The following is a 25,473-nucleotide window of genomic DNA, read 5'->3' as shown; positions in this document are numbered from 1 at the left end:
GAGGTGTCCCTGCCCATGTCATGGGTTTTGGAACTAGATGATCTTCAAGGTCCCTTCCTACTCAAACCATTCTGTGATTCTATTATATGATTCTATGTTCAGTGACATGCCTTGCCCATGTGCAGAAAACAATTTACATAGTAAATATCTCTTATGTTTCAAGATGGCTTTTCTAATTATTCTCAGATTAATGTAGAAGTTGATACTGCAGCTTCAGTTTCCTTTAAAGCGGTAGTGTTGTAGGTATGACAATGAAAGACTGTAAGTGACAGAAGTCTTGCAGGGAGAGAAAATATCTTCAGTTATTAGATTAGCTGGCACAGAAATGGAAGGAAATTCAGACAGGACCTACAGGTTTGTCTCCAGGTCTGAAATAAAAGCAGCAATTTTGAAGCTTAGGTAGAAATTGAGAACAATAGGTCTATGTTAAACTTGGTAACAATTTTAGATGTATAAATTATTTGAGGTGACTGAACAGGGAGAAGATAGGAAGTGTAGAGGTGTTAAGTTTCTCTGGAAGAAAAAAAGAAAGATCTTGTCTTATTTTTGTTTTTTTCAATGCCATTAAAAACTTGTCTTCCTAGTTTCCTGTTGGACAGAAAGAAAATGGTTTAAGTGACCTTGTGACTTAATTCTACAAGCTAGAAACATTTATTTTTAATTCCTACTTTTATTTCACATTGATTTTTTTTGGATTATTCACTTGAGACAGAGTTCATTTACATTTGTTGGTATAACTGTGCTAGTATACAGTAATAAAATTCTTGTTAAAGTTGTTTACTCTATTTTGCTAGTCAGGAATGTACTGTACATTCATACATGTTTATTTTAAAAAATATTTACATTTCAAAATATCATTGGAAGTAGGGATTAGGTAAATAAATATTTTAAAATGTAAATTGCAGGTTTTGATCCATTACAGGGATTGAAAATAATATATATATAGATATCAAATCACTGTGCAGTATTGTGACAAACCTGCAAAGCTAGAAATAAATTTATCTTCTTGCTTTTAAATAACTAAAAGCAGTCCTTGTCTGCCCATGAGTTGAAATTCTTAAAAGAATGTGTTTGATTAACAATTAAAAGACTTAGGTAGATGGTCGTAATTTCAGGTGTTGCAGTAAGTAAACCTATTTATTCAAATAAAATTTATATAATTTAAACAAGATATTTAAAAACAAAAAGACTATGCTGTATACCATTGATATTCTTGACAGTTATTCAAGACATCTGATTATTTTTGTTTAACTGAAGGCCAAAATAGGTTTTTGATCTAGAAAATTATTATATTCTCTAACTTGTGATATTACTAAATAATCATTGAGAATATTTGTTCTTTGCTGGGTTCTTCCAAATTAAATTCTTATATAGCACCACAATACAAAACCAACCAAATACAACCTCCAAAACATGTAGACTCTTTTCTTACTAATACAGAAGTGGCTGAAAGAAGGTCAGGGTGGGGTGGGGTAGAGGTATCTTCTACTTGCTCATTTTAGGTTATTCACATAGTATGCTTCCAGATAGCATAAGTGAAACATAATTGCAGTAACAGTGCAAATTGATTTTCTGTCTTGCCTTTCAGTAAGGAGTTGCTGTGGAGTTAAAACATTAACAATACTGTTTTAGAATTATGTTTTTATGATAGACTTAATGGAATCAATACAGTCTAGCATGTTCTCCACAGTAAGCTGTAGGAAACTGTTATGGATTTAACACGTAGGAAGCACTGTTGATTATCAGGCTATTCCATTGTATCAGAGTAAGTTAAATACTTCCAATGATCCATTTATGTTCCTGGGAATCTTTATGTAATTCCAAGAAGATATTTATTCCTTTTGAAAGATAATCACACCTTTTTCATCCTTGCTGATGCTCTTGTCAAGAAAGCTCAACAATGAAATCATTATACACAGTTACCTTTCTTCCATCTTCATGAGTGATCCTCTCAACTATTAAGACTGAAACACATTGATAAAATGCAGCATTGAGATGTGTGTCCTTGCATCCTGGGATGTATTTGGGTTTTTTTAAGGAAAAGATATCTTTCTATGCAAGAGTTTTCACTGGGGATAGGGAAATAGGGTAGGAATGTGAGATTCTGCCTGGCCTCACTTGTTGAGAGCAACGTTAAAACATAACTAGCTTGCCTGGAAAGAGTTACAAGGAGAGAAAGAAATGCATTTTCTGTCATGTATTGGCAGACATCTTCATAGAAGATTGGTATTTTAAACTCATATATAAAGAAACATTTTGAGACAAAAGAGCATTCCTTCATAAACCTCTGCTGTTTAGTCTTCTGTTAAAGAAAACTGCAGAAAGGTGGGGAAAAGATGGTGGTTTAATATCTCAAAAGTGGCTTTGCCACCTGTCACACCAAAACTACAACGAACAGTGAGCTGTTTGTGGGATGTTTATCTTGAGGGCTATTGGGTGGAGAGGATATTGTGGTTAACTTTTCAATTTATGAAGGAACCTTTTAAAATAGCTCTAAAAATGTACAATGTCTTTGTAAACAAAACAAAAAAATAAATGTTTATTTTGGAATTAACACTTAATCTGTATAAAGTTTGTTGTTTGCCCAATGACTCCTTTAGCTTAGGTCAGTGCTAGAAGGTATGTGGCTTCAATGGGAGGTTAAATTAATCAGTGACAATGTTCCCCTGTATTTTTGTATATTTTCCAGGCTGGCATGGTTCTGTAATTGGTCTTCTCTAATGGTAAATTCAGATTCAGTAAATTCAGTAGAAAAATTAATCCAGTCCTCTGGAAGTATTTTATACATAAAATTCTCTGAGGGCCTTTCTATATTGGGGCTTCTACTAGCATTTTGAAATTGTAGTAGACTCTTCGAAATCAGTGTTGGTTAAGGAGTGGATCAGATTTAGTGAGGAATGTGCAAGTGGTAATTGGGTGTCTCTAACAAGACTTGTTAGCACCAGCTATGTGAAAACCTATGCTGACACCTGCAACCATTAAGCTCAACTCACAGAACTGAGTTAACTGTGCTTAGGTATTTAATACCTTGTGCTAGAGGTTTAGGAAGAACAGTTGAACTGATTTCTGACCTGAGCAGGCCCTGGAAGCAGTACATCTGTCCTGCATTGAACAAAACAGACTCTGCACAAAGCCAGGTGTGGGTACCTCTGCTCTATGGTGTAGTCATGCAATCTGTCTTAAGTTGTCCAGGTAACTGGGAGCTGTATGTTCATAAAGAATTCACTCTCAGTTCTTCTGCAGACTACACTGGATATTGCTGCAATTCATATGAGTCAACTAAAATGTAATTAATAACAAAGATCAATGTCAAAAATAGATAATTAAGTCTTGTGAACTACCACTGCAATCAAAATCAGTCAGTAAACAGCTTTTAAGTCTTAATTATAGACTATGCTGTCACAAAAACAGCTTAACTCATTTTTATCTTCAATATGATGTGTTTGCAAGATAGTAATAGAATGTCACAAAACTGATCCTTTATAAAATGTAGTCATTTCGGGTACTTGGAAAATTCACATAGCAATATATACAGTATGATAAAAGCACCATTCCACCTCATGTACCAAATACAAGTTCATGTCTTCCTTTGCATTTCACAATTATCTTCATTTCTAGTCCTGCCATAGAATTACTTCAGCATCTACTCTAAAAAGTAACTTTCTCTTGTTAGAAATCATAGCAATCTCAAAACAGGTTTCAGGACTGATACTCTGTCTGCTCCTTTTGCTGCTATGAATGTAGTCATACCATCAGAGAATAAATATTTTTAATTTTCGCCATGACATAGGAATCAGAGCTTGAATATAACGTAAGGGTGACTGTACCTTCTGATATAACTGAATGGAGGAGTATGGTTTGGTTTACTGATCGAAATCAGTAGCTCAGCCATGGTTTGAACAGGTGGCAGGTAGTTGGGAAGAATCACTCAGTCTCAGGAGAAAAGCAGAGCACTGTTTTGACTTGACATCACTGTCATACCTTCCTAAACCTAAGTGGGCATCACCAGTGTCGTAATATCCATACAGTGGAGATCACAGAATCATAGAATACCAGGTTGGAAGGGACCTCAAAGATTATCTGTTCCAACTTTTCTTGATAGGAACACAGTTTAGATGAGATGGCCCAGCACCTTCTCAAGCTGAGTCTTAAAAGTGTCCAGTGTTGGGGAATAACCACTTTCCTGAAGAGACTATTTCAATGTCCACCTGTTCTCACAGAGAAAAATTTTCTTCTGATATCCAGTTGGGATCTCCCCAGGAGTAACTTGTACCCATTAAGTTTTAAACAGGCAGTCTTAATCTTCCTGGTAGCCACCCTTTTAGTACTGGAACACAGCAATAAGATCTCCCCTAAGCCTTCTTTTCTTCAGGCTGAACAAACCCAGATCCCCCAGCCTTTCCTCATACAGCAGGCTGCCTAGTCCTCTGATCATCTTTGTGGCCATTCTCTGGACCCTCCCCAGCCTGTCCACATCTTTTTTGTGTAGCAGGGACCAGAACTGAACATGGTATCCTAGGTGTGGCCTGACACATGCCAAGTAGAGCAGGATGATGACTTCTTTATCTCTGCTGGTGATGCCCTTGTTGATGCAGCCCAGCATCCTGTTGGCTTGCTTTGCTGCTGCAGCACACTGTTCACTCAGTTGAACATACATATTGAGCATACTGTCCACCAGGATCCCCAGGTCCCTTTCCACAGAGCTACTTTCCAGCCAGGTGGATCCCAGTCTGTGCTGTACTCCTGGGTTATGTTTTCCCATGCACACAACCGTACACTTGTCTCTATTAATGAGATGGTGGTAACTATTAGAAAAAACATGTAGGCAACCTAAGTCCTATTAACTGAAGCTTTTGAGTCAGTTCTGACTGACACTGTGGACTCTAGAAAATTTCAGTGATTTCCCAAAGCTGTAAGTTGGGATTATTCTTAAAGCTAAGAGTTCAATTACAGAATCAAAGATTTAAGAAAAAATACTTAAGAATAAATTCAAATTTAATATTATGTCATTTATTGTGTTTATTCTGGCAGTCATTGCAGTGACTAATGTTCTAGTTTTTCTTAAGAAATTTGGAATTCTTAGATGTTTAATGTATGGCTATACATATTATGAACAGAGTCATAGAGTATTACTTATGGCTACTGGAAGATTCAGTGAAGACAGATCAATGGGTTCCAACACAGCTTTTCATACATGGTTCCTACAGTGAAGAAATTTAAGTCTTATGTATGGTACCCAGCTGAAGAGAGATACCTGTTGTACCTCGACCTAGGAAGGCTATTGTGTTAAAAGTGGCAATAAATGTGCATATTTTGCTAAAGCTTCATGGGAAATTGGATGGTACATGCAGGTCAAATTAGCCAGCCCATTGTTATATAAAGGACTAGCAGTTGCCTAAGCTGTACTGTAAGATTTTATTTGCCATGCGTAATTAAAGACATGGCAGTCTATTACTGTGAAAACAATTAGGCTAACCTAGGGTTAAGGCAGCACCATCCAAGACACAGAAATTGGGAGAAGGGGTGTCAGCACCTCAGTAGCTGTTTGCCTAGTCGTTTCCATGTGCAGAGAAAATCTTAAGCTGGCTTTGTTGAAGTTGGCATCACCTGACTCCCACAGACTTCAATTCTTGTCATTGTGGGAGGATGCCATACATAAACTGAGCTGACATGAATAAACAAGTGCAGTGTTCTGCCAGGAATAGTGCAAAGGTGATGATTGTGTGTCCTGCCAGCCTTTGAAAATATTCTTGAAAGTGTTTTTTGTGGTTTCCTAGGCAAGGACCCCACACAAATAAAACCAGGAATGCAATTTACCCCAAACCGTAAGCTAATATAGAGTTGAAAGAGAATAATCAATCAAAAAATGGAAAGCGTTCTGTGGATAAATTTGTGCTTGCAGATGTTCTCTTTTCACTTAATACTCTGCTGTAGGCATCTGGACTGTCTCAAATATTTTGCAACCCAATTGTTGAGAGTATGTGGATTTGCTCATGAGGGAGATTTTGAGTTTCTCTTCAAGAAAGAATGAATGTGACTCTTAGCTTTAATGTTATAGAGATATCCAGAGAACATACCTAATAAATCTATAAATCTGTGTGTTTTTAAAAAGAAGACAAAACCTGATCCACCTGCTAAACTTCTCATTATAAACACTAGCAAACCTATAAAACATATTTTGGTATTACCTGGTACTCTAATATCACTGCAGAATATACTCCATGCCCCATTTGCTGGGTGAGAGGTCAGGAATGTGATTTTAATAACGTATGTGTAAGTGAGAAGGCTCCAGACATAGAGGTGGCAGCGGGATTGCAGTGCTGATGGGAAGAGCAGGGCAGTTCTTCTCCTCACTGGCAAGTGCTTATAGCTCCATGTAAAAGGAATCAGACAAAACAGCAAAGGATTTTGTGGGTGGAACATAGTGTATATAGAGAGCCTTAGAAGCAACTTTTCTGTTAGCAAATTGAAATGAAGTGGAATTAAAATAACACATTGAAACTAAATGTTGCTGACAGTACTGTAAGCATAGTGACTACCCGAATTCTTCTCCTAGCTGGAGTTTTCCAAGTCATCTTTTCAGTTCGTGTCTCTGCTAGCTTACGCTGTGCAGGACCAAGAAATTCATTGATCACCCTGTTTACTCTGTGTGACTAATGTCCTGTAATGGATTCAGCTAACAGGAACCAAATCAGATACTGTCAAATAAGATTAGCAGCCAAGCTGGCAGATTTGAGCTCTGACTGAATGCTGAGTAGATAGGGGTCAGTGGGTTTCTTTTGGTATCTTGAGCAGGTTGGTGGTGTTGGATTTCGTATTCCACAATGGTCTTCAAGATTAGTCTATGCTCTGTGGTGACCTTTTTCTTCTCATCAAATTTATATTCAGATAGCTCTGATTCCTTTTCCCGCTTCTTTTGTCTTGTGAGCTCTGTGTTTCATTTGTGTAAGAGAAATGCAGTAGGAAAAACAAAAGTTCCTCAATGCGCAGTTTTGTAGTTTGAGGATACCATAGAATTCCCAGGGTGTTTTTTTAAACTTATTGAGGCCACAGGAGCTCTACGTATGTTTATGTGTCCAAATTGCACCCACAGTACCTTGTACTGTTTTGTTTGTTCCATTTTATCTGTAATACAAAACTTCATTCTGCTGAAAATGCATGTTGCATTTAAACTATTATGTTGCTATTTAAGCCAAAATATTCTTAGCCATCGTAAGAGAGCGTTCTCTTTCCATGTGCTGATCTGCAGTAGCCACAAAGACCTGCATTCATGGCCTCCAGGCTGAATTAATAGTCTGATTAAAACTTAGAATATAAAGTGATTGGTACTAAGAGTCAGTGTTTGAGTTGTTGAACATTAGTAATGTTTCAAATAAAGGGGTCAGTTTTCCTACACGCTTTTCAATAACACATTGTGTTGGCTTCTACTTTGAGGAAAAGAATTACAGACGTGGATCTTACAAGATTGAGTTATATCAGAAGTATGGTTTGAGATTTTCCAAGGAGCATGTCTTATATGACTTGAGAATAAAACACTTAATTATTTTTACTGTGCAGTCTCCTACCGCTTGTGATAAATGCTTTATCACAATCTTATCCATGTTGAAGTCTTAAAGTAAGAGATGTCTGTTTTGTAAATCTATTTGTGATTTGACAGCGCTCATTTCCTTTGTGGAAATGTAGTTTACTTTTTCTAAAATTTCTCTTCTTTAGTGCTAAACAAACCCTGTTTTTGCATGTCTGAATCTAGGTGGATGCATTACGATTACGCCTGGAAGAGAAGGAGACGATGCTAAATAAGAAGACAAAGCAGATTCAGGAGATGGCAGAGGAGAAGGGGACTCAAGCAGGAGAGATTCATGACCTCAAGGACATGTTAGAGGTGAAGGAACGCAAAGTTAATGTTCTGCAGAAGAAGGTAAGATCATAGAGGTCTAAGCAAGATGCACACCTCTGATGCATCTCAATTTCTACCTCTGTCAAAATGTCTGAACTAGATTTTGGAGATTAATAATTAAGTCCATTATGTAATGGGAAGATGGTGAATTTTGAATTTCAGATTGAAGAAAAAAATAGAGCTCAGAGCAGAGGTGGTTGCCTTTCAGTGGTTGCGCGTGCTGCTTCTGTTTCCACTTCACTATTAAAAGGGACTGAAGTATTTGTAGGAAGGCACATAATCTGAAAAATCAATCCTTTCACACCCACCACCTCAACAAAGCCATGCTGGTATGAAGCGTAGGGCACTGGGTGACTATGAGTTCAGTACATGACTAAATAAATGGGAGGGGCTGTATCAGTTAGAAGCAATTAGGATGGTTCCTCTGTAATATACTGAGAAAAGTTCAGAAAGAACTTTATGTAACTTTCATTAGAAATGCTGTTTTATCATATTTAATATTTCTTGGGTACTACTAGAATAGGATAAGCAGGGTTCAGACTATCCTGTGTATCTTTCTGGATAAGAAAATGTAGGTCTTGTCAGTAAAATGGAGGAAGTCTGGATAAGAAATACTAGACCTTGTCAGAGAAATTAGAGCGGTTTCCCAAAGGGCATTGAGTCCTAGGGCAATGAGTGTCATTATGGATGATCATTTACAAATTGCACACAATATTTTCCAAATGGCTGCTACACATGCAAATAAGAGAGAAATGCGCGTATCTCAATAAATTTTAATTTACAGAATAATTTTTCCTCTGTTTTTTTAGAGAAGCTGCTCTTGGAGCTTGTGTTTAATGTACTATGATGTGAATGTGGGGATTTTTTTGAGACCATTAAGCAATTCTATGGATTCTTGTAATTTTAATAGTTCAGAATATTGATTAATTTCTGATGTCTGGCCAATGCCTTTTCTACTAGTGAATAGCTATGAATCATGAGAGTTTAGGTCATGATCAGTTCTGTTACAGCAAGCTTCATGCAGGAATGGAAGTTCAGGCATGGAGTTTAGCAATAAGTCAGGCATTAATAATACTACAACAGAGCCCTAATTCCCAGTCTTCATGGTCTCGTTTTTTGACCGTCTTTTTAGAAACACAGATTTCTAAGTTTTGTGCTGTGCTTTCTCATTGTTTTCAAAATTGGTCATGCACACTCCAAATGTTGATTGAGATCCCAGCTGAATGTTTAACCAAGAAGCGGGGAATCTGACATTTGCGTAAATGTTAAATGTCAGTGAGATTGTTTTACTTCCATTTGCTCTTACAGTGTTTTTTCACATGATTTCTTATTTGCTCTACTTAACTCTTTAGGATGATCTTTCATTGGTTCACTTACAGGCACTGCTAAAAGTTCTCTCTACTCACTCTTTATACTTGTTTTCTTGATACCCCTCTAATTTATATGAAGACAGTTTCATCTTGTCTCTTCATGTGGCTAGCCTGTTTTTGAGGTTACTTTGCTGCTGCTTTCAAGTAAAAGTACCTGGTCTCTTTAGACTGGAAAGTAAGGGCCCAAGCTTTCAAACATAGAGGTTTTGAGATCTTGTTCTCCTAGATAGTTCAACATAGAGTAACACTACCATAATAAACAGCAATTTGAGTTGTTTTGTAAACCTGTCTCTGAGCTTCTTAAACAAACATATAACCTATCTATAGAAAAATCTCTTTCCTGCTGCTAACTCGAACCACATGCAGATATTTGAATTTGCTTCAGCCTTGAAGTTGTTAGAACCATTTCCTTGAACATGAACAGTTAAATTTTGACGATTTAAAAGTGATTTTTTTCAGTTTCTGTAACTACCAAACGTGGAACATTTTTATGGTGAATCCAGCTGACAATACTTTTATCTGAGGTTTGTCGTGCAATATGGAATTATTTTTATTTTTTTTATAGCCTAGGGTAAATGATCACCAATCCAATCCTTTTAAGTTTTAGGACTGATGTCTTTAACTGAATTTTTAATTGGTTCTCCAGACCTGGAATCTAAGACTAGTTTGGGATTTTCTATAGATTTGGCTTTGTGTTTTCATGTTCTCTTTAGCAGTTTTCCACTGACAAGCAGAGCTTGAGAAAATACTGAAGGAAGGACAGATATGATTTGTCCTTTTCTGACTGTGCAGATAGCTATTTCTGCCCTTTGTTTGGAACTTCAGAAGCCTGTAGCTCCTCTCATATAAACATCTTTCTTTTAAAGCTGGCAAACTCTGATTTACCTTTTTTTTTGTTTACATTTCCACAGTGCATTTTCATATTAAGGTGCACAGCCTGTTTTCTCCTTTATCCAAGTGCTGTCTTTTGGACCTTCTAGGATAGTTCAGAAATTTATTTTCTGTTTTTGTTGTTGTTGTGTTTTTTTTTTTTAAATGCAACCTTTAAACTTTTGCCTCCATGCACAATAGCCTCTTTGTTCCTCCCTCTGATTATAAACTGAAATGTTCAGACAGATCAGGTTTTAATCTGTATATTCTAATTAAAGATCTGGAATGTATAAAGTATCTTCAGAGGTCATAGATAGTATTTTTTTTTTTTTCTGGCTTTATCTGATACTAAATGCTTGTTTTAAGTTCATCAACATGATTTAAGTGGTACTTAGGCATTTTAATTGAATACAGTGAAAGACTATGAAAGGTGTGTGGTATGAAAAAAAGCTTTTCCTCTTGTGTAGTGTTAAATATTTTGTCATGGATATTTGGAAACGGCAGCAGCAGCGTGTAAGTGCTCTTTGCAGTTAGGAGGTGGTATGGGGTACAGTTGTTGGCATGTTGGAGTTTAACCAAATTAAGACTTAATTAGTAGACAACATTCAATCAGTTTCTACCAAGTACTCTTGCCTCAGCATATCCTCAGATTTGAGGATATTTTTGAAGTTGGTATTCTTCTGAGCTGAATTCTGAACACTAAAGTTTTTTTTAATGTTAGGTGAAAAGAAAATTTGTAACAAAGCTAAAATCATTGTTGAAAAGGGTAGAATTTATTGAAAAATTGTTAACTTGAATAACTTCCCCATTTAGAAAAAGTTGTTTACTTGCTTTTGAAATTTATAGAGATAGCCTCTGCTACTAATATAGCCATAGTGAAATGATACATGCCTATACTGGGCATTTGCACTTCTGGTAAAATTTTTCCTGTGACTGTTTTAATTGTGTAATCACATATTCTGATTACACTGACAACAATTTGTTTGGTGTGGTGCCCAAAACCATACAATACTAACTTTCCGCAGTATCTGTTGCTGAAGCAAAAATGGTTTAAGATGAGCCCTTTACTGGGTCTCTGCTGGGATTCACTAACACAGGCCACTGCATAGTGTGTTTTATGAACTATTAGTACCGTTAATTAATGGTGCTGAAGTAGACAGTATAAGTTTTGGTCATTCTAAAATTCATAGGAAGAAAGTAATGAAAGTTTACTGACTGATAAGAGATCCCATAAAAGACACAGAAAAAGATTATGAGCAACAAAAGATCTGGAAAATTAACATGACAATCAGCATCAGTACTGATGCCCAGTAGGCACCAAAATACATGTTCCAGGTTGCTGAGGAAACCACAAGCTTCACATTTCAGATATTGGAATCTTTCCAGTTCTAAGCTCCTACAGTGATGCTGCTTGCTGGTTCCTTTATTTAAGACAATAGAAATAGACAAATGCTACAAATTTGGAGACTTCAGAAATTATTTTTAGGTTTATGTCTGAAAATTTGATGCAAAAGCTTTTTAAGTTTTATACAGCTTCAGAATATATATATTTTTTAATTTCATTGAAAATTAATTTTGCATAAAATCTCATTTTCAGTTGTTAAAACTCCAGGCAAGGGGTGAATGTCAGAAAGTGAAATAGGGACCATGCTGGGCAAATTCAAAATCTGAACCTGAAAAACATTAAATTGTACTTTGTTATTATCTTCGCCACATCTGTCTTATCTGTGCTAGTAGACCAGAATGAAAAGAAATGAAGGGAAAAAACAATAAATCAATACTTTGCAATCAAAGCATTTTAGAGAAATAACATTCAGGACAAAAGATAAGTAACAGTTACTTTGAAAGAAAAGAAAAAAAAGCAGCAGTGAATCAGTCACCCCTTGCTTTGGGGGGAGGTCATGTTTTGTCTTGGGGAGGGGGGTTAACACTCCTGTCATTGTGTAATTCAGCTGCAGGCAAATAAAATGCAAGTTTTAGTGTCTGAACATAGAAGTGTTTTTGGCAGCTCCCCATGCACTATGTGATAATTGACCTGTGATAAAGTAAAGAAAGAATACACTTTTTTTTTTTTTTTTTTTTTTTTTTTTTGGCTTTGCTGATGTTAGTTGTTCAGCTAGTATTTGGGAAGACTCCAAATGCAATTTTCCTGTTCTTTTGGATAAGAAGGATTGACATTCTCCATAGGAAATAAAAGCCCTCTGCTTTTCAAAAAAGCCTAGAAATCAAAATAAGTATCTTATACTTAATTAAAAGAAATACTCTGTGGCAGGAGAGAGGGACTGCAAATAAAATGTATAACTCCCTTGTTTAAAGTCAGTAGTGATCATAGTTTCTACAATAGCAGTGTTAGTTTAGTGTTCATAACTTTTAAAGTTCCATGTTGGTACTTTAAGAATTATTTTCTTTCCATTTTCTCATCTGTGAAGTAGATTTACCTCCTCAGGCAGCTCTGCTGCTCCAACTCTGAAGAGATGAAAGCGCAGAGAGAAGGAAATGCATTTTCAGACATTTAATTCAATTTATAGTAATTTCATCTTCCCTAGTATTGCCTTGAACTTGCCTGCCAGGTGAATGAATATATTTTTTTCTAAGAATTAATAAAATGCAGGACGGACTTACAGATATCCCTTTGACACTCTCCAAGATGACAGTGCTTAAAAATTGTCTGTTAACACTGCACATGATGGCCCATTCAAGCCTGCAGCATGTCTAAGTCTCTGGTTGTGCAAACTGTACAGAAAAGAACATGGTAAGATTGTCCCAACAAAGATGGTCCACATGTGAATTTACAAAGTGGGTAAGTGTGTCCCCCCTTATTTAAGACCGAATAATTTTTTGCCTTTGCAATATACCTGTGGGCAAGCTTATTCTCTGCTTTTTTGCATGATTGAATCATGAACATTTAAGGAGGAGCACCTGACAGTGCTCCAGGATCACATTAGTCTGCTCAGCAGCCCGGCTTCTGTGGAGAAGTCTAGGCTTTTTGCTCAGCTAGAACTGATGAAATAAATAGCTACTTTTCTCCAAGAACTTTGTGGCTTAAAAAACAGTGCAAATACAAGAATATTTCTGTAAATACCTCTCTATCAGAAAAAGCCATACTTCTGTTCCTTTTACTCCAGATATTAAGGCACACCACTGAACTGGTTCCAAACCCAGTTCAGAGATTTCAAATGCCACAAAAAAGACCTGAAGTCCCCACAGGCTTGTGCCAGCTTCTTTATTAAAACTGACAGACATGACCTCAAAGATGTGTCCTGGAGAGTAATGGGGAATTTTTCCCTCCATGTTCCTGAAAGGGGTATCAAACCTCTTCTGCTGCTACTTTTTCTTTCATTCAAGCCTTTCTGTTATAGGCTTGCTGACTACCACTGAACATAACAACAAAGTTGAAATGTATGGCTTTTAGACATTTTCAGAGGCTGGTCTGTCTAATTTCTTACCCTCTCCAAGATGCCAGTCTCTTTTCAGTAGTATCTTCTCAGAATTGTTTTACCATGTAGGATAGGATTTTTAGATAGAAATATTATCTTCAGTTAGAGCAATAACAGGAAAAATTAGACAAGCTTTAATCTTTCATCTCTGTCAAATTATCAGTAGATAAAATCTTGTGTTGGCAATGAAAGTGCCAAAGAAGACTGGAGAGGCTTCATTATATGAGTTCCAATTCAGCATAATTATCCTGTGAGATCTTTTAATTTCTAGCATTCAGGAAGGAGATGAGTTGTTAAATTTCCACATGGTAAATGAGGACACAGCACAGAATTTATCTTCATTTTACAGTGAGCCATGACCACTTTGGAAATAGGGTCCTCATCCTTCCATTTTGACTTTCCACTTCTCTGAGGCTTTTTAAAGCAATTGCAGCCTAGCTCAGATAATCAGTGTCTTTTTTTTCTTCTATAAATGTACAGATAAGACGACATTATTAGGGCAGGAGAATAACTCAAGTTTCTTCGTATAACTTTTCAGCTCTTTCCTAGTTTAGTTTTAAAGGTGACTGGTTACCGTACAGATCTTAGAGTTTATTACAACAGTTTCAGGGTTCAGAGTCAGCAAGATCCTTCCCTCTCAGGAGAGGCTTTAGCTCTTGAGATTTGACCTTTTTTTGTTTCTTACTGAGCCACAGAATAACATAACATTTTTCTTCTTTGGCATATGGGTCATAAAAGGTCCACAAGCTTAGCTTCACACAGTATTTCAGTGGCAGATAGTCTGTAGTTTACAGGTGCTAGCAGAGGTGACAGTGTATTCTCCAGGGACTGACACAAGGGACTGATCCACTTTTGATCTTCATGCCTAATCCAGATCAGCTATGGCCGATACCTTCTGGCTTAAGGTACACTCAAGTATTCTCATTGTAAGGGCTTTTAGTTTCCGAAGGAGCACACATTTCATGGCTCTAAGTTGGATGTTGTTGTGGTCCTCACCAAGGAGTTCATAGCCTATAGTAACAGTTATTTTGTTTAGGTTATAACAAACAGTACATAATCACTTGTATTAATTGGTGAAATTTCCTTTTGTGTGTTGGATACTTCATTCTTAGTTACTGAAAACAAGTCTTCTGCTGGGCACTCTTGGCACTATAGTGAGGAGTTTGAATTGTTTTACATCATTAAACCAGAAATAGTAGACCTAGTACAGTTTTCATAAACACTGACTTCTGCTGCTAGAGAACATTGTAAGATGTTTTTGTATTGAACGTCAGTAGAAGCAGCATGAAACTTTCTATTCTTCAGGGTCTTTGTTCAGTGCGTTTATAGCTTTATGTCAAATTATTTTCACAGAATTATAGAATGGTTGAGGTTGGAAGATATCTCTGGAGGTCATCTTGTCCAACCACACTGCTTAAGCAAGGCTACCCAGAGCCACTTGCCTGGGACCACATCCAGACTGCTTTTGAATAGGGTTGCATAAGAATCACTTTTACTAAATTTCAGAGCAGTGAAATCTGTGAGTGAATTTACTCATAGGTGCCTAGGATATACTTGAAGATTGTTTAGTAAATTACATGGGACATCTAAACTAGTGGAGGAGGCAGAATTTAAATTTGAAAAATGTATTTTACACCAAACAAATGTTATGCCATGACAGTAATTTTTAGTGCACAGCTGTGGCTACCAGTGCAGCAGCCATGTTAGAGGGACCTACTGGATTTAAAATAAATTTTTATGCCTGACTATATTATGAATTAGAATTTGTAAATGGAGAATATGCGACTTTATTTTTGTATAACTCCCTCTTTTGCTTGGTGCATTTTGTGATACTACAATAAAAACAAAAACATCTGGATCATATGTGGTGTATGTACCTATATTCCCTGATGTATGGTAATACTCTTTTTAAAATCAAACGTTGTCCTTATGTATACCAAAGCTAGCGAGCTAAATTCTTATTGTGAGATCTAGTCATGTAAGGCGCATACTCTCAATTTATATTTTTGTTATTAAAAAATCTTGCCTGTTGCTTTTAGAAATTAGAGTACTTGATTTTTATTTTGGTTTTGGTGAAGTAATGAATATCATCTCCTTTTAGATAAGTAGTTTCAAGCAAAGAAAGAAAACAGGACTGTGAGGTTAACGATGTTAGTTCTACAGTTCAGCTATTGTAGCTGGCTAATGTAGGGTTTTAAACTGATACACATTGCTGTAAGTGTCACATAAGATTGATAACAAAAGCAAAGTTGCAAGAAAACTCCATTGGAGTTTCTGGTATTATCTGCACTCCAGCATTCCAAAAAAACTGAAACCACAATTCAGCAAATCTGTCATATATGGAAGGAATCTTTTTTTGTTGGTATCCCTCAAAGAGGAGCAGTCATTTTAATATTAAGTCCTTCTTGTGCCTTGAGATAACCCCTTGATTGGCAAGATGGAACATTACTCATAGGTAGTGGGACTGACAGATTCTGGTTTCTTGAAGGGGTCTGGGAAAACAGCCAAGTGTGGGGCCTCTTGACTTCATTATAAATTAAACATGTAGCTTTCCTGGCAAGATAAAGCTAATAAGCTTTGTTGGTGTACTCTCTGTCATACTAGACAAATGCGAAGTTGTTGTGATTGAAGAGGCAGGAAAAGCAAGGGCATATGCCATTTTTGAGGTTGCTTACATCAGTCTTCTTTGCGTGGCTTTTCATTGCTCTCTGGGTTGCAAGACTTCACAATTTTCCACTGCTTTGGTGACCAGGCATACAGGCGTTTTCTGCCCCTGGGGGAATTGTCTGAGCTGTGTCTGGAACAGACATTAGTGATTGCATTAGCCAACTTAGGGATCTTCACTAGGACAAGGAAGGAGTAATTTTTCACTTTAAATCAATATTTTCCTGGATTCAAGAATAGATTTTGGATCCACTAGGCTAGACAGTCTTCTAAGGTGGGTCTCTGCACAGTATTTAGGCAGTTATTAGGCCTGTCATGAGGCGTAAGTGTATTAATAGCTTCAAGCCTGTGATTTCACTTATCCAAAGGGTAAGAAGACTGGTCAACATGGAGTAGTGTCACCAGGAGAAACTAGGATCACCTTGTCCCAGAATAGCATGCATATGATAAATAGGATGCTCCTCTGCATGATGAAGGGCTTACGTACCTTCTGGCAAAGGTGAGTGGAGGACAGTTTTAGACACAGCAATTCTGGATAAAGAGGACCACTGTGTCCCTTCCAGCCTTTCTTTTCAGTAGAGATTTGGAGTGTTGCTTTGCCTAAAGCAGTCTGTGATATAAAATGGAAAGAATGAAATCATGGTGTTAATTTAATATGTTCGGTTCTTAAAGCTTTTTTGAGCCTGGGCCATTAAAGAATTTTATTTGAGAGCTTGATATTTTGTCACCTATCATTATCTGAAGTAATTCTGTAAGAGTGGTGCTAGCTAAATATTGCAGAATACACACACACACACTCTTGTGTTTAGTATTTACAGTATGACTTCTGAATTCCTTCCTATTCATCACTCAATATCCTTTTTAGGAGAATGAAACAAGACAATCACAGTTGACTGGGCATGTTTTACACTGGGATTAGAAGCATCCCTCCTTTCTAGAGCTCTCCCCTCTGGTTTAGGGCAGTTTTACCTTACAATATTTCTTTGATCATTTCAGTAAATCAGTGATTTGGACCAAGTTATTCAGTATCTGAATCCAAATCTCATTAAAAAACTTTGTTAGAGTTGTACAGCCTTCTGCTTGAGTGATCCTTAATAGTGGTGTAAATGGAGTTTAGTTTGCTGTGAAGATTTCCTTTACAGTCAGGATTAAATCTCATGTTCCCAGCCTATCCATTGGTCTGCCTTTAATGTTTGTTCTTTTCTGCTCCATGGTTTCCATTCTGGCTATTGCAGTCCTGTGATGAGTTAAGCCTTTCTTTTCTTCGTGTCTTCTCTCATCACTATTTTTTTCTGTTATGAATATGCAATATGTGGCACTGCACTGTGAGTGGATCAAAGCACAGAAGTGTCAGTAGTAATGGTACCTTATTCTGTGTAGAACCACAATATAGAGCAAATCAGGAAAACAGCATCAGTATTCCTGAGCATATGAGATCAAATTGCTATGAAATGATGAGTGTTTAAAAATAATAATCAATGAGACGCTGTACTTGGTTTATCCAATTAAAGAAGTTTAATTCATAATACAATAAATTTTTCACTTGACACTTTTAAAATGTTGTGTAACCTTGTGAAGCTTGAGCTATTCTAAAAGTGATGTCCCAACTTCTTAGTTCTTTTCTGCTTCTTACAAAACAGAATATCTTATCTAGGTTAAAATCTACTACTTCCATTTTTTCCCTTTGTTTTATCAGCTTTCCACAGAGAAGTAGTTTTGATTCCCATTATTTTGAATGTTTGGGAAAAATCAATATGAAAATATTCCAAATTACAGTATTTGTATTCTTTCTGTAATGTAAATCACACATTTATTGTCAGTCTTTTCTGAGACTTCGAACAGGAATTAGCAAATGTCCCCAAAATAATTGGGTTTTTTTAATCCATTTGTATTTGGTAGGTTTTAAGAGTAGAATTTCAGAAAGCATAGTCACGGAGATTGCTTCATGTCAAGACACAGATGAAGGGAGAGTTAACATGACGTTATTCTGCATAATTAGCCCAGGATTTCAACAAAATGGATATAACCCATTGTTAGATTGTGAAATAAATTACCAGATTATTTCAATTATGGTCCTCAGTATAAGTGACACTTTAAAATATATGAAGTCAATGAATAATATATAAACTCAATGTTTCATTGAAGAGAAGAAGCAGAGTCTAAATGAATTTGTTTTGTTATTTATGATGGCAATGTTCTGTTTTTAATTTCTTGGGTAACTGGAAATACTGCATTCACATTGGAACCAACAAATTGTCTTAACCAGCAATGCGGGTTGAAATCTTGGTGGTAGTGGATAATGTATACATTTTCTTAGCTGATGATACCAGTAAAAACAAGGAGTTTCCCAGTGAAGCTTTAAGATAATCTAGTGATAGAGATTTATGTTTTTTTAAATGGATTACGTAATTAACTATATGTATTTAACAAACTGGATCACATATTGCTGAAAGAAATCTCTTACAAACACTTTTGTTATTTAATTTGCTTTAATATTATATTACATAGACTATTCTCCATTCACATTAAAACCTGTATGCTTTGAGGCAGAACCTACGTCAGCAGGTTGGAAAGAGTTCCTCCCCCTGCACCCCTCACTTCAAAACTCTCTCTTGTATTGGCCAGTGTCCATGGTAGGATTTTACAATTCAAAGACTCAGCTTTTGACTAGGTTAGGCTATTGGTAGTCTTGAACCTCCTCAGAATGAAGCAATTTCTTCACATTTATCTAGTTTACAGCTGTCTAAGGATGTGACTTATTGCTAATGTGTGATTTTTTCTAGGCAAATGCTTTGAAACTGGGACAATGCTTAAGAATATATACATTGGCTCCCCTAAAAGTGTGAATTTAGGTAATATAGCAAATCAGTCTTGAGGTCCTAACTTCTTTTTCTTTTTTCTTTTGTTTCCCCCCTGAGTTGAATTATGCTGGAATCTTCTTAGAAGCTTGTAATGAAAACTCCTCTCGTTATCAGTTTTCAGCAAACTATAGAGATAGCATATTGTCTTAGAAGGACTGAAGAAAATTCAAGCAACTTACTAGCAGGACAGAAGGATCTCAAATATGTGATTAATATTCTCAGAATATTATTTGAAACATCTGGTTTAAATACTGTTAGTTATAGGGAATGTGACAATATAGAAAAAGTTATTTACTATTTGGAAGATACTATAATTATAATTCAGTTCATGGTGACTGTTCTTGTTAGTTCTACTTTGCAGTGATCTGTCAGCAAACTGGTGCTACTAGAGGATGATTAGGCATGCAAAGGAAAGGAGGACAAAAGGAAACAAAATGATGGAAACCTCCATAGAGCTTATTTATGTAAACATAGCTGAACTATTTTTCTGGCTGATACAAATCTACTTGCAAAGTATCTTTGTATGAAAAAGCACTGGAAAGATAATGTTGTGTTGGATTAATGTCAAATGTTTGTTGCTTCTTCACCAAAGGTACAAAATAATTAACTGTCTATAAAATTAAGTCAGTTTTTGTTGTAGTACCCCTTCTTCCTCCGTGCCAGTCTTTTCTCAAGTCAACCTTATTCCATACACGTGCATGCAAAGTTAGGTCAAGAATAAAGCTTTAATTGTGTTAGGTGTCCTGCAATTTCTAGGTATTTGTTTAAGCTTTGTTTCTGCTGTGTGCAAGTTTCTTCCTTTACAAGTAGTAACGATGTGCCTCTTTGTGTTTCATACATGTATTTGACAATTAAGGTTTTATTTTAATTAGAAAATAAATTCTTCGTGCTTTCTAAGCTGCATAGCAACAAAATGCTTTGTTTGTAAAATTAAGCCCTGTAGAGTTTCATGCTAATTTCAAAGGACTTTTTGCAGATTGAAGATCATGAGAGTAAAAATGACAAGAAGATTTTATCTTTTGAAAAACAAGCAATTTTTTTTATTTTATTTTTTTCTCATGGGAGCTATTCTGAATTTTAACTGCACCTGAGTAGCAGTAAGCAACTTTGTAAGATGTACCTCTATGCTGGAGCTTCCTGATCTCACATTCTCTCTTTGTCCTGCCCTTATCCATGCTCTCCCCACCCACTGTAGCCTGGTTCTCTTTTTTAGGCTAACTGTATGTTCGTTTGTAGCCAGGAGACTGGAGGAGGCTCCTGGTATAAGATTCTACATAGCAATTCAAGGTGTTACAGAATCCCGCTTCAGCAACATCAGGGCATTTTCAGAGTGTACAATGATATTCCAATATGATGTTGCAAAGAAAATAATTTCCCTATATGTACGGAAGTAGAGCATAAATAAGAAGGAGAAAACTTTATTGGGAGGCAAAATAAAAATCAGTATTGTCTTCTCTGGGTAGCAAAACTAATGTAAACGGAGCAAATGTTTACTACTTAACTGAACAGTTCATCAACTCTACACTCAAGTGTTAACTGAGACCCCAGAAATTAAGCTATTTAAAAAGACAATGAGAGAGACCACCACTGGTATCTTGCATTTCATACTGTATTCAATTTACTTTGTGATTAACAAATTTTATGAAATTAACTGATACACAAATTACTTGAAGATTATTTTTAGTATGATCATTCCAGAACAAAATCTGAATATAACTTGACAACTGTTTAACCATATTTACATCAATTGGTTTGGATTGCAAAGTAAAAAGAGCATACCGAATGCAGCTGAACTTAGGGAGGAACTCTGATTTTTGTTTGCCAAAATGTTACTGAAAAAAGGAAAATTGTTCTGCTCTATCCTGATCTTCAACTTAAAAAATCTCACCCTCGCAACAAGACGTGGGATGCCTGAAGCTTCAGCATTCGTGCAGCTTCAGGACATTGTTGCTAGTCTTAAGAATTTAACCTTTAAAATGAATAGCAAGAACATTACCTTCAGTCTAATTGATTCAATATAGTTAGTCATTGACCCTGGAGCTGACGTGACCAATAGTGCCTGTACAAAACCCAGGAAGAACTGCTTGGAAAGCTCACAGCTTATGTGAAGTTTTGCTTTATTTGGGTGGCTATGCCACAGGAACAGAACAGAAAACATCTCAACCCACCTGATTAGTTAGATCCTTTTTACAGTATTGCTTCCACCAGATGAAATCTAGGTGGAAGGTGGAAAAAAGTCGGAGGCTTAGCAACACACACAAATTCTTTTCGACATCTGCTCTTGAAATAAAATTGGTTAATATTATAGATAATAGATCTGTTAAATAGATTGTCTTCTGTATATGTGATGAATATGTCATGTCACCAATTAAAACAATCTCTTTGTGGAACTGCACTGGGGAATTCAAGTGCAGGGTGTGAGCAAAGGCATTTTTGTCCTTTTTTAGAAAAAAAGTATAGTGAATTATTTGTCTGCAGGTAAGTAATATAGCTAGTTGCTACATATTGGAGATTTATACACACAGAGTGGATTATGCAATTCACTTTCTCAAGTTGAAAACTATACTGAATTCAGGGTGGGCATTTTGCATTTTTTTAAATATTTCCAAAGACAATTGAATCTTCATATTTCTAAGAGGATTGTTTCGCTTTTTTCTTATTGTCACAGAATGAACTAAGTTAGAGGGCTTTTAACACTTTGAATATTTTTTTTCTTTCACCACTGTATTCTGTTTTAAAAGTCAAGCAGAATAGCAAGAAGAAAACTGAAAGTGGGAAAAGAAACAGAAATGCAGTTAACTCTGTAAATCCCCGGTGATGAAAAAAAATACCATTGCAAAGTGTTGATCTTTGATTAAAAACAAGTATTTTGAAGGAGGAAAGAGGTGATTTTCCAGTAACACAGTGAGGAGGAAAAAAGAGATTGCATGACCAGTTCTCAAACCCATTTCATTTATTCTAAAATAAAATTCACTGGTACAATAGAAATTGGTTTTTTGAGTGTTCCATTTCTGCATACCCTAGGATTCATGATGGTTCTACAGAAGGATTTCTTGTTTTAAACATGATAAAAAAGAATCTCCTAGTAACATCTAATTAGAGGAATTTGGGAATTTAGTGGCTCTGATGGGTATTAAACTAGATGTGACTCATTTAAATCCTTGGGCTGTTTTTTATTTGCATTTGCTTGGGGTTTTCAGTGAGATTTGTAGTTGCAGAAAGTAGAATGCTTCTTTGCCTTTGGAACAGAATGCCAGAGGAAACTTTTGACTCTGGTCCTGTGCTTCAGGGGTGGAAAGCTAAATTAGTTCCACACAACTAGGAATAAATCAACCAGGTTGAAACATGATAGTGCCTGACAACTAGTAATGCTGGAAAAAAAGATTTCAGTAAATCATTACTGATGAGGAAATCTGTATGCCAAGCAGATTATTCCAGTATATGTAAGTGTACCTCTACAGTAAGCTTAGTGATGCCAGATTAGCCATAGATTGCTGTCTTTACCCTGTAAAATAAGTATATATGGCAAGAATAAAGATTGTTAATAGTCTAATAATTTTATGGTTTTATTTTTCTTTTAGGAGAAATGTTGTGATACATATTCATTAGGTTTGTAGAGCATTTCAGAGGAAATTTATTATCTTCCAAATACTTGAAGACTAAATAGCACTCATTCAGTCCTTGTCCCTTTATGTTTTCCAGAGGGCTTGGAGATTCCATTGTGATTTATTTCATCTTTTGTTGGGGAGAAAAGAAAGACTCTCTTTTGGTTATCTGTTTTATTTCTGTTATTTAAGAATTTGTTCAGAATTCCTTTTTTATTTTTGGTGGTTGGGTAGGAAAAAAGGATGGTAAAGCAAATATGACGTTATATATTCTTCCTGAAAAGGATTCTCAAGCTACTTGCAAGCAGATAACAGCAAAATTCTTCATTAACCTTACAGGCAAAGTAAATATTATTCTTTGCTTTTTTTCTTCAGATTACATAATTTTGGAGAACCTACAGTTTAGTTACTAAATGTTACAGTAATGCAAGTTTGGGAGAAAAATCGAATAAAAGGCAACTATTTGATTGCTGATTGTGATATCATAAAGGAAATTTTGCATCTGTTATTTTACAGATATTTCAATTTGGATACGTCAGCTGATCCAGCTGTAGCTTTCTGTAGTTTCAAGGGCATGTCTCAGTTGGGGACCATCAGCTATCTGACCCTGCAAAAGGCACAGATGTAGGTAGAGTGGGTTTCTTAGTACCTCACTGTTAGTGACTTAGAACATTTCTGTGTACCTGCTGTTCTCTGGATGGTAGCAAAAACCATCACTCATTACTTCAGACTGAAAAGTATGGCATGTAGCCTGAAAGAACAGACAGGTTCACACTTTCTACACATTGCATTTATTATTTCTATTTCTCTTTCTTGGAATACAGAAGTGTGCATTTGCAAGAGGGAGATGGAGCAGTCACATACAGTACTGTCATACAGCTGTCATCTTATTTCAATGACAGTAAACAGTGTTACTGAAACATGAAAATGCATGCTGTGCTTGTGCAAATGCTCGTGCTGCCTTGGCAAGCACCTTAGTATAAGCTGAAGATGAATTATTTAGCTGTCTCTTCTGTGTGGTTTGCTCACAGCAGAAAGTCACCCAGCACCGTCTCCTCTTCAGCCAGTTGGAGGCTTTGCCAAGAGTGTTTCACCTCCAGAAGTAAACACAAATCTAAGAATAGCTCACCCTTCTTTGTAGTATATTTTCATGGTTGGCTGTCTAAACAGCCAGCCTGTCTAGACAGCTGACGACACTGAAAGCTTGTAAGGTCAAAAGCAGCCACAGAGGCTGCTCTTGGGGATGCTGCCTCCTCAGGAGCTGTACACATGGGTGCCAGGAGAACTTTTCAGTCTATACTGGTAGGGTTCCTTCTCCATAGGCTACAAGCATATGCTAGTAAGGCATTGAATAATAGATATGAGGGTAAAAAGAAGGAATTTTCAATTCTTATAGTTATTTCTGACTCACATGGTATGTCACAGGTTATATTTTTTTGGTGGTCTTTAAAATTTGTTTTGTAGTGTGATTTAACCATAACTTGGAGGTAAATTTTTTTTTCTAATAGAAAATAATGACAAAGGTAAACCTAAACCAAAACCAATTTTAGTCCATTCCTTAAAAAAGCAACAACAAAAAAAAACATCACATAGCTCTTCTGCTATTAGCAATATACAATATGTAAGATTGTTTACAAAGCTGAATTGCAAGTTTACATGTGCTTGCATTAAAGAAATGGGGAAAAAAATAAAGGCAATGTGAAGAGTTTTGCACTAGGAGACTCATTCCACGGTCATGGGTTACAGAGGAACATCAGCAAGTGTTTCACTGAATGAGGTTCTTTCTCCTAGCTTCCACTTGTAACACATCTACTGTTATTTGTGACTAGATGTTCAGCCTCCTGCAAAATCGTTTACATTTATCATCACATATCCAGACCATTTTCTAAAACTATGTTCCAGATTTAATTTTGCTAGAGATAGCAAAGACATAGTGGATATGTCTAATGAGCCATTTGCTCTGTAATCACAGCAGCTCAGTTTTACCAGGGTTGAAGAGTAAAATGTGGGAGTAGTTGCTGTATTTCCAGTAACCGAGGAGCTGCTAACTGCTGTTCTACAGCTGAAGCAAAAAGACTAGTTTATGCTATAGTTTAGCTTATTCAATGGGGTTGTCTGGTTACCTTATTTCTTAAAAATGTCTTTGAAAGAATATCTTGCTACAGGTGTTTTGGAGGTAGGTACCTTACATGCCACATGTCATTCACCAGTTTTATGATGTACGTTTGCTGTCAGCAACAAGGAAGCTACTGAGAAATCTACCTTTAATCCTGTGCTGATAAATTTGTTTTCAACACATTATCATAATGTTAATTTGTCTGTTTCTTGTGATGTGTGTGTTTATGCATAAAATGGATTTAGCATCAGGTCTTCTCAGTCTGTTAAAAGATGTTTTCAGAGCTCAGAAATGTATTGAATTCTACACCCACAGAAAACAAGGCTGATATATTTTCCACCTGGGGAATGATGCTGTGTGTTAGTGTACCACATAGTAAACTATCATGTAAGATGAAAAAGCAACATGCCAGTACAATAAAGAATATGACAGTACCAGAGGAAATACTGAGAACAATACATCTTTACAACTTCTTAAATATCAAGTGCCTTTTTTTGGTTTATATATGCAGTAATGTTTTTCTTAGCTTTTTTTCCTTTCATATTGCTAATCCATTGATCATCCTTCAGTCATGCAGTGCCCAAGATCCTCAGAAATTAAGAACAGCATCCATTCTTTACAACGTTCTTGTAAATACTATTTAGAAATTATTG

General features: G+C 36.2%; 2 protein-coding genes across 5 annotated transcripts in view; one reads left to right on the top strand and one right to left on the bottom strand.

Annotated features, from left to right (window-relative positions):
* NINJ2 (ninjurin 2) overlaps positions 1-15,132 on the bottom strand; it is a 303,752-nt gene extending 288,620 nt beyond the window's left edge. Inside the window, exon 1 of the mRNA XM_051633568.1 lies at positions 15,129-15,132. The gene's annotated coding sequence lies outside the window, so the exon portion shown is untranslated. The remainder of the gene's footprint in view (positions 1-15,128) is intronic.
* The window catches only part of ERC1 (ELKS/RAB6-interacting/CAST family member 1), a 291,365-nt gene that overhangs the window by 86,431 nt on the left and 179,461 nt on the right, over positions 1-25,473 (top strand). For all 4 annotated transcript variants that reach the window (XM_051633488.1, XM_051633479.1, XM_051633469.1 and 1 more), the window contains one exon: positions 7,751-7,918. In XM_051633488.1, the coding sequence (XP_051489448.1) occupies positions 7,751-7,918 (168 nt within the window). The remainder of the gene's footprint in view (positions 1-7,750; positions 7,919-25,473) is intronic.

This window comes from Apus apus, chromosome 1, assembly GCF_020740795.1.
Source record: "Apus apus isolate bApuApu2 chromosome 1, bApuApu2.pri.cur, whole genome shotgun sequence".
Lineage (NCBI taxonomy): Eukaryota > Metazoa > Chordata > Aves > Apodiformes > Apodidae > Apus > Apus apus.
The sequence above is the reverse complement of the archived record's forward strand: the minus strand, read 5'-3'. Positions and strand labels throughout refer to the sequence as shown.